General features: G+C 40.9%; 1 protein-coding gene across 1 annotated transcript in view; it reads right to left on the reverse strand.

The window, feature by feature from the left end:
* Nucleotides 1-11,504, reverse strand: part of LOC148323079 (large ribosomal subunit protein uL14) — a 21,011-nt gene extending 9,507 nt beyond the window's left edge. Inside the window, exons 1-3 of the mRNA XM_088316687.1 lie at nt 11,376-11,504; nt 10,225-10,308; nt 6,499-6,627 (exon numbers count right to left, since the gene is read on the reverse strand). Of these exons, the coding sequence (XP_088172813.1) occupies nt 6,499-6,627; nt 10,225-10,308; nt 11,376-11,388 (226 nt within the window). The 5' untranslated portion in view covers nt 11,389-11,504. The remainder of the gene's footprint in view (nt 1-6,498; nt 6,628-10,224; nt 10,309-11,375) is intronic.
* Between the last annotated feature and the right edge of the window lie 4,744 nt (nt 11,505-16,248).

Raw genomic sequence — 16,248 nt, forward strand, 5'->3', positions numbered from 1 at the left:
ATAAAATTGAGGAAATGCACCGTGCCAAAAAAAACTAAAAATCACTTGAATTGATTTTTTTTATTTTTTTCTTATTCAACCTGAATACAAAACATTGTTTTATTTATCTCGTATGCATAATATCTGCACATTCAAAATGTGGTATGTGCCTTAAAAAAAGAGAAAAAGAGAGAGGGAGAGTAAGAGAAATCTCAAGCGTGATGCATATCATAAAACACAGAAATAATGCTCAGCAAAACAAGTGTTTACCCATTTCCCCCAATATTTTTAGCACTATAAATTAGTCTATTCTAATGACCCAAGTATGTTATGCTTTATTGTCGGGTGTTGCCGTCAATGGCTCGTGCCAAATACATCCTGTTGTACTTTGGGTCATGAAATTTCTGACTCCATAAACGCAAGACGCAGTGCGTGGTCGCAAGTTAGCACTTTGTGGTCTTGCTGTTTCGATGTCAATCACGTGTAAATAAAAACTATGTTTTGGTTTTCAATACACGCGAGTTTGCCGATTAATGCCGCCAGATTGCACAGTAGATGCTACATTATCTGAGTGTACCACATCAGGACAACACTTGCAACTTTCCATTAAACACACACGGTAGCCTGTGCGTGCTAACTACAGCTGGCTATGTCAGGAATGACAGTCGCTGTCGTAAATTAAATCAGGCGTCAGCCGCAACGTTTTTTCCTTTATAAATGCTCGTTTATCACTGCTGTGTTGCTATGAAAGGGAAGTTTACATCGTATTAAGTAGCGTAGGTGTGCAGTTTGTTTACAGCACAGACATGAGACACCGGCGTTGTGAATAGATTCAATTTTTTTTTATTGATGCATATTTTAAACAGACTATACCGTGATTAAATAGATTTTCAATGAATCTATACATCCCTAGTCGCACAAGCAGGCCTGCTTTAAAAAAAAAAAAAAAAGCAATTTTTTTCAACTTTTACAACAAATAAAATCTAGATTTTTGCCAGGCCCGATTTGTGTGCAGAACTTAAGTTTTCGCCCATACTTAGAACCCCAAAACCAGTGTTTTATTGGCAAAACAATGTTGCCACTGGGGATTTAACGATTCACTCAGACCGCGATTTGATTTTCAGTTCACGATCTTGATTCAATATTTTATTTCTCTATTTAAATTGCTGCCACGCTTGTCAATGGGCACTTGTGTGATACTGCAGCGATCCACAAAGGAAATATGTATTGATGTATTGCAAGCGTGGAATGTTTCGTGCATTTTGAATGGAACCAAAAACTATACACTATGCCGAGTTGCACTATTATATATGACACTGCCGTAAAATCTGGTTTCGGTATCGACAAGTACCAACCAGTATTGTCCCGATATCAACAGTGGTATCATGCTTCGACCACAGCGAGCCGTACGCTGAGGGGAAATACGAGGTGAAGCCTTATCATTGTATAACATTATTGGTAATGTATCTTCTTATGTGTAGTTTGGTGAAAAAGGTCCTTATTATGACACCTGCCCACATTGGAGGCAGTTGTGTCTTGTGTCCCGAAGGAGATCGTGTTTGCTGGATTTTTGCCTCCTGACAGGTCTGTTGCCTTTGGTTGATAAAGTAATTCATTTACTACTTTAATGGAGGAAAATGTCATTCATTAAATCGTTCCTGTCCGAATATACTCTTCTTTCCGTGCACCGTCAAAGCTCGAGCTAGTGCTAGTCTGTGAGCATGTCACTGGAGCAATGCCGCGCACGGTTTGCCTTCATAAAACAAAGGGACATAGAGGATTAGGCGTTGCATATGATTGTACTCAATCAGGAAGGTATTGGCGAAAGTGGCACGTGCATGTGTAGTGTTAAACTGTTCCTGCTTGACGCCTAACCATGGTTGGGAGACGCTCCTCATACAGAGTACAGAGACAGGGATCGCAGTGCAGTCTTGGGCTGAACAATTGATCATTTTGGGACCGAAATCGCAACAGACCACGCGTTTTTGAGATCATCGAAGCTGCGGTTCGTGCCGACGTTCATGAAGCAGGTCACGGCGTAAAACAAACAAAAAAAGTTGCTTATCGTGCGCCCCAAAATAGTTTCTTTCACCGCTGCTTGAGTGCTCGCCACTAAGCTATCGTGCGCTGCTGCAGTATGGACTTTATTTGTACTATATGCAAGTCCGTGCACAGCAGCAGCAACGAGCTGCGTGATGACAAATAAACGAGCCCACTAACAAGCAGCATTTTAAACGAGGAGGCAAACAAGGGGTCACCAAGTGTGCCAATTGCTAAAGTGAAATACAAATTCGACCCAAAATAAGTGCTTAGGTGTACAGTCGACTTTGAACTGGTTAGACCGTTAGGTTGGAGAGCCAGCAGCTATTAACAGAAATGTTGTATTTCAATCAATACGAATGAAGACATAAAGTAAGATGACGGCTACATTTGCAATTTAGCAGGCGCTCTCAGAACGGAACACGTAAACGGGTGACGTCGTCATGACGAAGAGGTTCGATGTCAAATGTATAGGGATGTAAAGATTCATCGAAAATCGATCTAATATTGATATAATCTGCTCAAAATGTGCATCGAAAAAAAAAAAAAATAAATAAAGGAATCGATTCGCAACGGCGCTGTCTCAAGTCTGTGCTATAAACAACTGCACGCTACTTAAAACGACGTAAACCTCCGTTTCATAGCAACATCATTCCTGACATAGCCAGCTGTAGTTAGCACGAACAGGCCTGTTGTGGTACGCTAACAAAATGTAGCATCTACTACGAACAGGCCTGTTGTGGTACGCTAACAAAATGTAGCATCTACTGTGCGTTAGCCAGCGAACTCACGAGTAATAAAACCCAAAACATAGTTTTAATTTACGCGTGATTGACATGGAAACAGAGCACAAAAGTGCTCATTTTGACCGCCCTCCGCGTGTTTCTGAAGTCGGAAATTTCAGCAGTACAGTACAACACAACATGACACATTTGCCACAAGCCATTGATGGCAACACACAACAATAAAATATAACATCTACGTCATTAGAATATACTATTTATAGTGCAAAAAAATTATTGGGAAAAATGGGTTCATTGTTTTGCTGAGCAATGTTACTTCCGAATTCCTTGATATGCATCACTGTCGAGATTTCTCTTTCACTCTCTCTCTCTTATTTTCTAGGCATATCCAACATTTTGAATGTGCAGCTATTACGCATACTATGTAAGCAAAACATTTTGTATTCAGGTTAAATAAAATAAAAAAAAATAAAAAAATCAATTCAAGTAATGATTCTAGTTTCCTTTAGTACGGTGCATTTCCTCAATTTTATTCATATGATTTCAGTCCCTTCTATACAAAAAAATGTATTTCTTTTAGTATTTATAGGTAGTTTTATAATAGTGTAACTCGGCATAGTGTATAGTTTTTGTTCCATTCAAAATGCATGAAACATTTAGATGCTTGCGCTAAACAATACGCATTTCGTTTGTGGATCACTGCACCATCAACTGAGCGCACAGCAACAAGCGTGGGAGCATTTAAAAAAATATATATATATCGAATCGAAACCGGGAACTGAAAATCTAATTGAATCAGGGCTTGGGTGAATAGTTGCATCCCTACAAATGTATATTAAATATTTATCATCTCATCAATAATATTTGCACCACCGGGTACTGATTTTCTAGGTCTACACAATAATAGGTGTCCAAATTATACTTTTTAATAAATTCAGTTTAGCTATTGAACAATTATTTTATTGACATGATCAGTCGTCTATGTACAAAGAACATGTACATTAGTATGAAATGTAAAACATTCGGGGTTTTAAAAAAATGCATTTTCATACACACAATTATACATAAAATATGCTTCAAATTTAAATTAAATGCAATCTTATGACCCAGTGTACATGAAAAATAAAACAACTGATATGAAGTGATCACTAGGGGTGTGCAAAACTTTCTTTTAATTCTGCCAACGTCTATTACGCACAGCATCTCTGTGTATATTTGCAAGGATCTCCGCCCGTATAGCGTAGTTGAGAATTTGTTTTCGCTCCATGATGTGCATCTAGAGCTACGCTACCAAATACCCAGTTGAAAACATTTCACAGATATCAATTCCAGCTTTATACGAGGAGACCAGGGCTCAAGTAATGAATACACTCAAGACCTCAGAACGAGTGGGTCTTACATGCGATGGATGGACATCAAATGCCACACTCTTATCACCATCACCGCGCATTTCATCAGAATGCGCTTTGTCATTGTGATCAGTGTACAAGATTGGAGAGCTCCCCTCTTCAGTGCAATATAACAAATAATTTAATGAAATATATCGATTAAATCATGATAGATTAAATATTAAATCAAATAAATCAGCGATTGGGAACTCAAATTATATGTGCTCCATACCTGTGAAATGCATGAAACCCACACTGGTGCGCACATCGCAGAAATACTACAGAGAGCAGTGGACGAGTGGTAGATTGACAGGAAAAAGGCCGTCGTTGTGACAGATTATGCTTCTAATGCGACTTTCTGAAGAATATTAATATTGACTGTAAGATTTAATATTTCTTATTTATTTTTTACTTTTCATTTTTTCCCTTAAAATGTGCAGGTAGAGGCCTTGCAGTAGATTTGCACGGTACAGCAATGTTACTAAGAAATAGTCGCCGTTTATGTACAGAACAGAATGGGTATGTTACTGGCACGTTATATTGATGCGTATTTTGAGCAGAATATATTGATATTAAATCGATTTTTGATGAATCCTTACATCCTAGAAGCCACGGTAACAACTTTTTGTGAAAAATGTCAAACTTTGTGTTTTATGATCACGGAGGACTAAATACTCTTCCAAGCAAATATGCGGTAGGTTAACCTGCTTGGAGAAAAACAAAGAAAATATCTTATTTTCTTCATCCAGTATGGGGCGCTACCACTTGTTGAAATATAATTTGTAAATGTGTGCAGAGCTGGATTACAATCAAATGAAAATTTTTGAGATCATCTGGGTCATGTTACAGCAGCTTTTATTGTCAGGGGTAATAATCTGATTTTGTGGCACCGTAATGAACACACCCATGGTCTCAATATTTGACGGCGATTGAGATAGTCTTGAGACTGTTTTAATTTGTGTTCTAATTACCAGCTAATTTATTTGACGGCAAATGGAATGCGCTTTGTTACAGCTCCAGCTGTTGTGAAATGCGCTATATAAATAAAATTGCATTGTTTTGTATTGTTCAAACAAATTTGCAGTTGGATTAGTTCAACAACAGAAGAGTAACACACAAAAACAATATCTACTCACCACTTGGTGGCGCAATATGTACAAGAGAATATTAAGATATGAATGTCTTCAAGTCCCTTTATAGATGCATGTGAAATTTGTGATTTCTTGGAGCTTGGGCAGGTGAGTTATTAAGCATTTCCTTCCTTTGTGGTGAAGGAAATATGAAATGCAGACTTTGATGCTCCGTGCCTGTCATATAGTATTTCTCAAACAAAAAATATCGCCCTGTTGTTGTCTCAGGTCTAAGATGGCACAGCTAAAGTTTGAAGTCAATCGGATGAAACCTCTAGGATCAGGGTGCAAAACAATGACCCTGTAAATGTGCAAAAATAGGCCAAAATTGGACTTTCCAAAATTCATAACTCACTTCCTGTTCAATTTAGTCTGCCAATTTTCGTAGGCCTAGGTCGAACATACCGGGATTGGTTTTAATTTTCCCACTCTAGGTGGCACTACACAGCCATTTTGTTTGCATCGTTTATGCCGATTTTAAAATATTAAAGTCTTTGCCAGGCCCAATGAGCGTGCAAAGTCTGGCAAGTTTTTGTGCATATTTAGCACATCAAAAATACGGTCAAAGAATCTGAAAAAATAATAAGACGAAGAAGAAGAATTCCTACAGACACAATAGGGGCCTGCTTGGCCCTAAACAGTTGTGTTAAGTCACGGTGGTGCTTGAAATGTTTTGTTTTCATAAAAGGCTCTTTCTCCGCGTTTTTGTAAGGAATTGGAATTTTAATGAAATTGAGCAATTTTCTAACGTTGCCAGGTAGAAAATTATTTTATTTTTTTTCTGATGAGAGTACTCTGTTTTGGTAGGCTCCATGTTTTTATAGCATTTGAAAAATATTCTGTGAGCCTTGCAAAACTAGCCAAAATCCAGGAAACCACTGGGATTGAGGGGAGAAGCTCCAGTAAAAATGGATGGGATTAAATGAGTTAATGATCATATTTTGCCACTTGCTGTCAACTGAAAATTACATGATACAATCAGGGATCGCGTCATGACCAATCACGGGGCAGCTTGCTAAAGTCACATGAGCGGTGATTGATGCCATTTGTAGTCGACAGCAACTGACAAAATGCGCTTCAAAAGGTGAAAATTTCAGGACCAAGGATGTAATTACTTATTTAGCAAACTGGTATCCAATCTAGTTAGAAAACTAAAATACATTTAAAACAAAACAAAAACACCAAGTGTATTGGTACCATGATTTAATTTTAACTCACCCTTCTTTCTGAGCTCAGGCTTGCCTTTTTTGACTGTCGCCATCACCATGTCACCTACTCCGGCAGCAGGCAGACGGTTGAGACGCCCTTTGATGCCCTTGACGGAGATGAGATAAAGATTCTTTGCTCCTTATGAACAAAGACCAGCAAAATTAAATTGGGGACATTAACAGGACATGAACAAGTTTAGCAGGGTAACAAACTACTCTTTATGGGTTAAAACTTTGTAGTAACTAAAGTATGCTCAAGACGACTTCTACCAAAACACAAACGTGTCTCTTAGTCCCCAAAACGACAACCTGTAAAAAGGGGAATCTGGTTGGAATTACCTCTTCAACCAGAGTACAATGCAATCAACAAAAGGCAGCCGTCTCCCAGACTCCATAGGGTGGAATTGACTTCCATGACTACTCGTGTTTGTTGTATAACCTAAGCATTTTATTTTAGCGCGACGCTTACATATAACGTGCCATTAACTCCAGTTCTCTTCCACTGTTGCGATTCCATACATCCGCTTTTAAATAAAGAGCATTTTGGATTTCACATTGAGCTGGATGGCAGTAATCCATGCTTGCCGGTGCGTGTGTGCGTCTCCGAAATGACGGTCGCCGCGCTTCTTAGTTCCACATTATTTAGAACTTTATGCATTACTTTGATAAAATATTTAAATCAAAATGTGGACTTTAGTGAATTGATTTTAGTTGGTCCATGTTTGAATCGCAATGCATCGAAAAATTGGAATCCCCCCCCACCTCAACTTACGATGAATATTCTGCTCCGTTGTTTCGTATAAGTAGGTCTTCTTGTCTTTTCTATGTCATAGTGTGCAGAAGGGTCTGACGCAACTTCTGACTGAGAATCAGCCCTTTCTGCTTTGTAAATCATGTAAAAATTGACCAGGAGGTGACAGTGGTGTAAGAGACCCGCCGGAATCACGCTGCAGAAGATTGTAGTTAGGTTGGGGAGCGCTAGAGAAGAGTGTGCAAATTGGAGAGTATTAGAAGTAGCAAATTACCCTAGAGGAGTGCTTTTGGGAAAAAAAAAAAAAAAAAAAAGAAAAACGCTTCCAATGTGCACGACAAAGGGGATGGAGTTGCTTTTGATAAGAGGATGACGCTTCGTCCTCGTAAAAGCAAGCAGCCATCAAAAGAGGCTCTGCCTGCCTCACGGCGCACGCGTAGCTTTGCTGGAGTTTTCCCGCAGCGAAGTCGACAAATAAAAGACGGATTTGGACCCCAATTTGGCAGAAGAATATCTGACATGAGTCAAAGCACAAGAGAATCGTCACCGGAGTCACGCGCGAGCACGCACATACACACAAACACATGCACACAGTGTCACGCACGCACTTTGGTACATAGTTATTTCAGCAGTTCAATATTTTTTATGTGCTAATAAACTGTTATTTTGTTATCAAAAACACATTTTATCATGCTGTTTTTTTATTTTATAGAAGGATGGCATTATTTTGATGTTTCAGCTGTCACAAAAGAAAAAAGCAGCAGTGTAAAAGTCAGAGTTGTACTTGAAATGTTTTTCACGAAAGTTCTTTTTCCCAGTTTTTTTTGTCTGAAATGGGAATTTTTACCAAAATAAGCTTTTTTAAAAATGTTGTCAGCGAAAATACGGAAAAAGATAGAAATATACTTTTTTTCTGATGAAAGACGAGTCTAATCTTTCTTTTGATATCAGCTATGCTTTTCTAGCATTTGAGCATAATATTCTGTGGGCCTTGCAAAATCAGTCAAAATCCAGAAAAATGCTGGGATTGAGAGGAGTTAGTTGCTCCACTGGAAATGGCTGGGATTTAATGAGATTATTGAGGCAAAACTTGACCCACTTCCTGGCAAACTCCATCCATTATCCAAGCTGCTTATTCTCACGAGTGTCGCGCACGAGCTAGAGCAGGCGTGGGCAAATTACGGCCCAAATCTATAAAAAATTAAGTGAATAAACCTTGTTAATGTTTTATTTTCTAAAAGATGTGGTTTTTCGCGGACATATATTGTTGTCATGCATTTGTTTACTTTCATTAAAAATGAAATATTTTTTTCCTCCAATGAGGTGAGGTTTACAAAACACTCCCATCTATCTGCTCTTGGTCCGGGCCCTCTGTCAAATTTTTTAACCCATTGTGGCCCGCCAATCAAAAAGTTTGCCTACCCCTGTGCTAAAGTCTATCCCAGCTGACTTCGGGGAGTAGGCTTGGTACACCCTGAACTGGTTCCCAGCCAAACTTAAAAGAATTATGATTTTAGGACCTTCCATCGTAATAATATATCAATGACCTCTGGCACTGTACCAGCAGCTTTCAAGACCGCTGTTATTCAAACCTACTTAAAAGGACACTTATGATTTTAACATTGACACTTCAAGAATAGGTTTGCATGTAAAAATGACATCGGTAATAAAACGCTCCCACCCAAAAGACTGCGATGAGATTTACGACCTTTTGGAACTTGGCTTGTTTTTTTTCGGTCTCTGCGTCTACGTCACACAACGTAGGAAAGCATTTCAATATTGCTCCCTTGGTCTGTTCTGTTCTCTAAAACGGCGGCCGATCGCCACCAAAATTCAAATGCACATTACTACTCTTTTCCACCACAACCTGTGAAAGTATGAAAGCGTTCTGCGCGATATGTTGGATTTATTGACATCAAACGTGAGCTAATGTGTTCACATGATCAAAAATACAGTGCCGATCAATTCCCCACCTACACAGGTTGAAGCAGACAAGAGCAAGAATGTGCACACGAACCCCGACTGGTTATATTTCAGACTTTTAGTTACGCTAAAGTTGTGTCAACTCTCAAGAGGCAGACGGTGTCCAACAGACGGAAATGGATTGTAAAAATGTTGCGCTGTCACCCGCAGTCTGTGTTCTGAAATTCCTTCCAAACCGTGGAGACGTCTCCCTACCAATGCCTAGTGCGCATGCACGCCGATAGGGATTTTGCAGGAAGTTTGGCGCTTTTTGGCCTACCTGTCATTTGTTCAGTTAAAAGTGGGGAATACCTCTCCAACCCGACCACTCGGCTGTCCATGTAGGACCGGCCCGACGAGCTGCAAGGACGCGCCGTTGACAAACACACCCAGGAGCCCCCGAACAAGACGGGTTTGGATGACGCTGAGAGGACAGTTTTCATCAAAGAGAAGCCCCATCCACAGACAATGCCCCTGACGAGGAGCCCTCCAAATCCAAGAGGAGAGTCTTATTTGACCTACTCATTGCCTCAAAATACCTGACGTGTGTTTCTGTTGAGTACATTTACCCACGGAGTGTATGTATGCCACACTTGTTTGATATCGCCAGTAAAAGTTAAAGAAATTAATTAATTAATAAAATAATAGTTGCCCTCAATTTTAATTCGTTTCAAAATGTTCCCCATTTTTGGCCTCTTGCAGGGGTTATATTTCATTAAAATGCTTTTAATGTACTTAATTTTCAAGAATTCCAGTTACAGTACACCAGTATCCCAAGGTGCCAGTACCCAAACATTGTCCGGGCTGCGAGGGCCCTTTTCAGCTCTAGTTCATATTGAGATCTTTATATAGTAAAGGTACTCCATACTTTAGCACTCAGCAGCAATTTTCTTTTTTAACATTGTCTTTATGTGCTGTTTTTGTTCCTTTTTACACTGACTTTATTCCATCCAAGTTTTGTGCACTTTAAGGCATTTTCTATTTTGATTATATTAGATAATTACTTCAAGCATTCAAACATACCAGTGTTGTCAGCACAGTTAATAACAGCTCCCACTGGAAGACCCAATGAGATTCTGAACTTTGCTCCGGATGAACCCCCACGTCCTGCAAAGAGAAACATTTTGTTCAGCACACACTATACAATCAAGACTTCACTGTGTAAAAATATGCATTTGGCAAATATGTATTTATTTAAGAGGTACTTTTAAATTACTTGACAAAGAAAGTTTAGTCTGCGGGGCCTACCCACAGAATTGAAAGATCATATCTGTGCTTTCCAAATCACTTGAACACATGCAGTTTCTCCAGCTAGGCCAGGTGAAAAGTTGAAATCTTCAAGCAGCAGATTGACAACACAAAGGTGCTACCGAGTCAAAACCAAAGGTTCACAAAGTTGTAATTATAAGGCACAGATAAGCCTTATACAACAACATTAGTGTTCTGCAGCACATATAACACGGGCTAAATCATCGATTATTTCGCCTTTTTAGAAACCTCCTTTGTTTACACGTTAGTGACCCATTTGAGATCCTGACGGGTAAATCAAATGAAGAATGCCAAACAATTAATATTTGGGAGTAATAAATTCTCATTTCTCTGTCACTTAAATGTGAAAAATAAATTTATTTTCTAAAAATCTTCTTGTACATAAATTTGCTTTAAAACTGGTCATTTTTAATGGCCGGGGAAATCTACTTCTAAGCCACGGAAACAAGATTTGCTTAGCGCAGAATTAGAACTGTTCTTCGCGGATCAGAATCATGGAGGGATAATTCGGAAAGGGGACGATACATTTCTGAAAACATTGCCATTTGCAGAAGCGCCCCACGTTTCCCGCAAGAATCATATGTAAGCATGCGCTAGCACAAATAATTAGCAATTTTAGAATCATGTCATTGACTTAATTTAGCAACAAATATTCTTTTCACAGCATTTTGAGCATCTTTAAAAAGAATTTTCTTTCAACCAATGCCGAAACACGAGGTTTACAGCGAGAACTCATATTCAATCCCAACCGCTGCAAAAAAGGAAGAAAAATCATATTACCGGCACAATTAAAATCGAATAACAGCTACAAAAAAATGATAAGGAGGAAAATAACTACAAAATATCATCCGATGGGAAACTGGTATTATTTGATAAATACAGATTAAACGCAGCACTTTTCATACCTCTCTTTGACATGGCTGCCGTACGAAAGAGGACGACGACAGAAGGAATTGTGGGATAACATAGTATACTTCATCCGGGTCGTGTCGGAAACCCGTGCTGCTTTCATTAAAAACGGAAAGAGCAGTGGTAATGTGGATTCTAGGTAACTGCACATTGGACCTAACAGGTCAGAACATCATTGTAACCATAAATATTAACGATTTTAGTAGTGGTGTTATAGATCTCCGCTTCAGCCAAACAGCACATTTGTTTAGAAGGCCGTAAACTGCATCATTAGAATTGACAGCCGCTATATATATATATATATATATATATATATATATATATATACAGTGAACCCCCGGTTATCGCGGTTAATGGGGCCCGAGACCACCCGCGAAAACTGAAAATCCGCGAAGGAGCGTCGCACCTTCAAAAAAAAAAAAAAAAAAAAAAAGACAAAAAAAAACACCGTATATATATATACTTCGCACCTATATATATATATATATATATATATATATATATATATATATATATATATATATATATATAAATATATAAAGGTACGAAGTAGCGGCACACCTTCAAAAATGCTTAAAAAAAAAAATATATATATATATATATATAAATATATATATACTGGTAGAGAGAGAGAGAGTGAAATTCATGTTATAACAAAAAAAATTATTATTAAAACTTATTTTTTTATTCCCCAGCCATTATTTTTGTATTTATTCAATTACTTCTTTTTGTATTTATTTAATTACTTCGACTTTTACCTGCTGGTACGCCGTCCGGTGTGCCCTGTGAATGTTATGATCCTCCAGCAGAGCTGGAGGATTGAACAGGACTCTCCAAACGCAGACATGGGAAAAAAGGTGGTGATACAAAGATATTTATTATAATCACAATATAGTCAGTGTAATCAGCGCGTCTCGCAGCAGCTGACGGCATGGCGCGAGACGATCGCTGGAGGAACGCCCACACAGCTGAAAAAACAAAAACACACGCGGCATGACAGGCACGGATCATGACAGTGAAATGAAAGGTGGCATTCTTCATTTATTTATTTATTCATTCATAACTGACAGCCTCGCGCTCCGCCGGTGCCCGGGCGGAAGGTGCTCCTCTTCGGCTTACTGTGACGCGAGCATGCCCTCCTCCTCGGGAGCTTCCATTCGGTTAAACTTAGGGCCCGCTTGGCACCGCCCGTGCCCGGGGAAGGTGCTCATCTACGGCTTAACTGCCACGCACGCCGGCCGGAGCTCTGATACGGTCCGAACCGCGCGAAACGTCGCCACCAATCGTGTCCGGGGGAACCTGCTCTTCTTCGTCCACTCTCCTCTTCGGCGCACGCCGGCCGTCTAACCGCTTCAGCGCCCCCTTGTGCCGCTCGGCGAAACTACAATGCCCCCGAATATTTTTTAGACCCGCGAAGCACTGAACCCGCGAAAGGTGAACCGCGAAGTAGCGGGGTTTCACTGTATATATATGGCCTCACAGTGAGAGACGGCATCGGGCGTGGGTTCGATCCCAGCTCTGGCCATCCTGTGTGGAGTTTGCATGTTCTCCCCGTGCTTGTGTGGGTTTCCTCCGGGTCCTCCGGTTTCCTCCCACATTCCAAAAACATGCATGACTGGCCGATTGAACACTCTAAATTGCCCCGAGGTATGAGTGTGAGCGTGGATGGTTGTTCGTCTCTGTGTGCCCTGCAATTGGCTGGCAACCAGTTCAGGGTGTCCCCCGCCTACTGCCCGAAGATAGCTGGGATAGGCTCCAGCACCCCCTGCGACCCTAGTGAGGAGAAGCGGTGCAGAAGATGGATGGATGGATATATATATATATATATCATGTCATGTCATTATCCACACCGCTTATCCTGTACAGGGTCGCGGGAGGGTGCTGGAGCCTATCCCAGCTGACTACGGGCGAAAGGCGCACTGAACTGGTCGCCAGCCAGTTACAGGGAAGACATATACACCGTCACTGAGTGGGAAGTGAACCCACGCTGCCCGCACACAACTCGGGCGAGTCTACCACTACACCAGGAATCACCAAATGGCGGACCGCGGTCCGGATTCGGACCGGACCCATGGCCAATCTATGATGATTTTTTTTCAGGGCACATTCGCAAACGTTGGCGCTGCAATTCTATTAAATACGGAAAAGGCGTCACTGATTTGAGACAATCAGATCATTTGTTTACGATCCACTGCCAATTGCGCAGCGGATCGGAAAAGAGTGCTGCTGACAGTATGCCATGCTAAAAAGTTAGCAAGGTCGGTGCCTGTTGTTTTAAATGAATGGATGGAGAAAATTAGTTTCCTTCTGGCTGCTGCCAATTCAATACCAATGTGCATCATATGCTCCGAAACCGTCGCAACATTGCAAAGCGCCACTACGAAACAAAGCACCGCCCTTTTGTGCAGTTATCCGCTGACGTTTGAGGTGAGCGCATGCAAAAACATCGAACTTCGAGTGCAGTACAACAGATTTTTGCATTTTCGTTTACATCCCAGCGGCATGCAAACGAATATTCAGTAAAAGTATCATGGATTTTGGGGAAACATAAAAAAACTTTCAAGTGATGGGGAAGTTGTGAAGGAGTGCTTAAATGTGGTTGCACAAACATTATTTAAAGGAAAACACAAAGCCCAGATGTGTGAAATAATCTACCAAATCCCAATGGCCCTGACTCCGTTCCAACCCAGATTTAAGTCACTGGCAGGGCAGTCACAAACTCATTTTTCTCATGAAGAGAAGTTAAAAAAAATATTCAAAAGAAAAAGTGGTGTCAAAGCTCATTTTGAATTAGTTTTTCATGAGGACAGCCATTTTTATTGATCGTGTACTGAACATGTTGACCTGGTTTACTTGGATACTTAGGCTTTCCGTTTTTTTCAGCTGATAACTCTTTGATTTAAAAAAAAAGGTAAAAGATGTTAACTCAATGCTTAACACTTGATATATTTCTGCAGGAGATATTTTACAGTTTTATTCTGAAAGTGGCACCCTTAAATTCCTGGAGCCACATTTTCTTGAATGTGAAATAAACGCCTTATATGTGTTTGACTGGCAAAGGTGTTTAATGGGAACATTAAATATTTAGTATATAAGTGCGCTCTGTTGAAAATGACTAAATATTGAAACTATATAAAAATGTGAACATAGGCTAGACATTTCGGGAAGTTGGACTTTGGTTCGGACCTTTTAATTGGAAGAAATTTTCGTCGTGGACCTCTGTGACTTTTAATTGAATACCTCTGCACTACACCATCAGTGACCGTGTGTGTGTGCGTGTGCATGCGTGGGGGTGCGTGTGTGGGGGTGTGTGGGGGTGTGTGTGTGCATATATATATATATATATATATATATATATATATATATATATTTATTTATAAAATATAAGAGAAATTTGCAGTTAACAAATCAGCAACCAGCCTTGCAAACTTTTTTGTACAGCCGAACTATTGAAGTAAATGTTCTGGGGGTAACATAAAAAAAAAAAAGTGTCCGACGCTTGACGCCCTCCAGAGGTCTCTGTCGGTGCTGCAAAAGCACAATCAAAGGTTTTGCCATCCATTCATTTTCCCATTTTCGGTACCGCTTCTCCTCACTAGGGTGGCGGGGGGAGGAGGGGTGCTGGAGCCTATCCCAGCTATCTTCGGGCAATAGGCGGGGGACACCCTGAACTGCAGGGCACACAGAGACGAACAACCATCCACGCTCACACTCATACCTAGGGGTAATTTAGAGTGCTCAATCGACCTGCCATGCATGTTTTTGGAATGTGGGAGGAAACCGGAGGACCCGGAGGAAAGCCACGCAGGCACGGGGAGAACTTGCAAACTCCGCACAGGATGGCCAGAGCCGGGATCGAAATCCACGACCGCTGCTGTCTCTCACTGTGAGGCCATCGTGCTATATATATATATATATATATATACATATATATATATATATATATATACATATTGTAGCGACTTTGTAAATAGTTCAAGGGTTCTGTGTTTTCCTCTTTTCTGTCGAGGCTGTGAAGGCAGCAGGGGAGTGAACGTTATGTTGTTGTCGTTGTGTTTGGTTTTGGTCTGATCAGCGTGGTTGCGGCCAACAGCAGCCGTTTTTGGCTTAATAATAAAAGTGCTCGCTGATGGACAAATTGGCCTGACTTATTATACAACGTTACACTGGTGTCAGAAGTGATAACGAAAGTATGGCAACGAGTAAAGGAAGTTACGGCGGCCGCCCGCGAGTCAAGGAAGAGGTGGTGGACGATTCTTACGATGGCGCATGCAGCCGTGATATGAAGCCCGAAAGTGTATCGGAGCATGTTGACCACCTGAGGCGGGCCGCAAGGAAGCTGGCGTTTGATGCTGGTTTCGGCTCATTGAACGCTGGGGGAGGAGCAAGCGCGAACGACGTCGACGGCCGCCATTGTCGCCATCAGCCTGTCAAGACTCCAAAATACTCCGGTAGGGCAGACTGGGAGGCTTTCCATGCCCAATTTGAACTTTTGGCACGGGCGGCAGGCTGGACTGAGAAGGATAAAGCACTGCAGCTGGCCATGTGTCTTACGGAGGAAGCTTTGTCCTGCTTGTTATTGCTCAGCCCAGCCGAAAGAGGTGACTATGGCGCTTTGGTTGGTGCCCTAAGACGGTGTTTTGGACAATGCAGTCAACCTAATGTTCTACGCTCAGAGCTCTCTAACAGGCAAAGACAGGCTGGTGAACCACTGCGTGTGTTAGCGAATGACATTGAAACCCTGTCAAGGCGTGCATATGCCCATATGCCGACTGATGTGCAGAGTGAGCTGGCCAGGGACCAGTTTATCCGGGCCATTACCCCAAGAGAACTGCGCATACAGACTCAATTGGCGCATCCCCGTACTCT

Source organism: Idiotropiscis lumnitzeri, chromosome 15 (assembly GCF_059441095.1).
Source record: "Idiotropiscis lumnitzeri isolate Australia: NSW breed Sydney's pygmy pipehorse chromosome 15, RoL_Ilum_1.0, whole genome shotgun sequence".
NCBI classification, from domain to species: Eukaryota; Metazoa; Chordata; class Actinopteri; order Syngnathiformes; family Syngnathidae; genus Idiotropiscis; species Idiotropiscis lumnitzeri.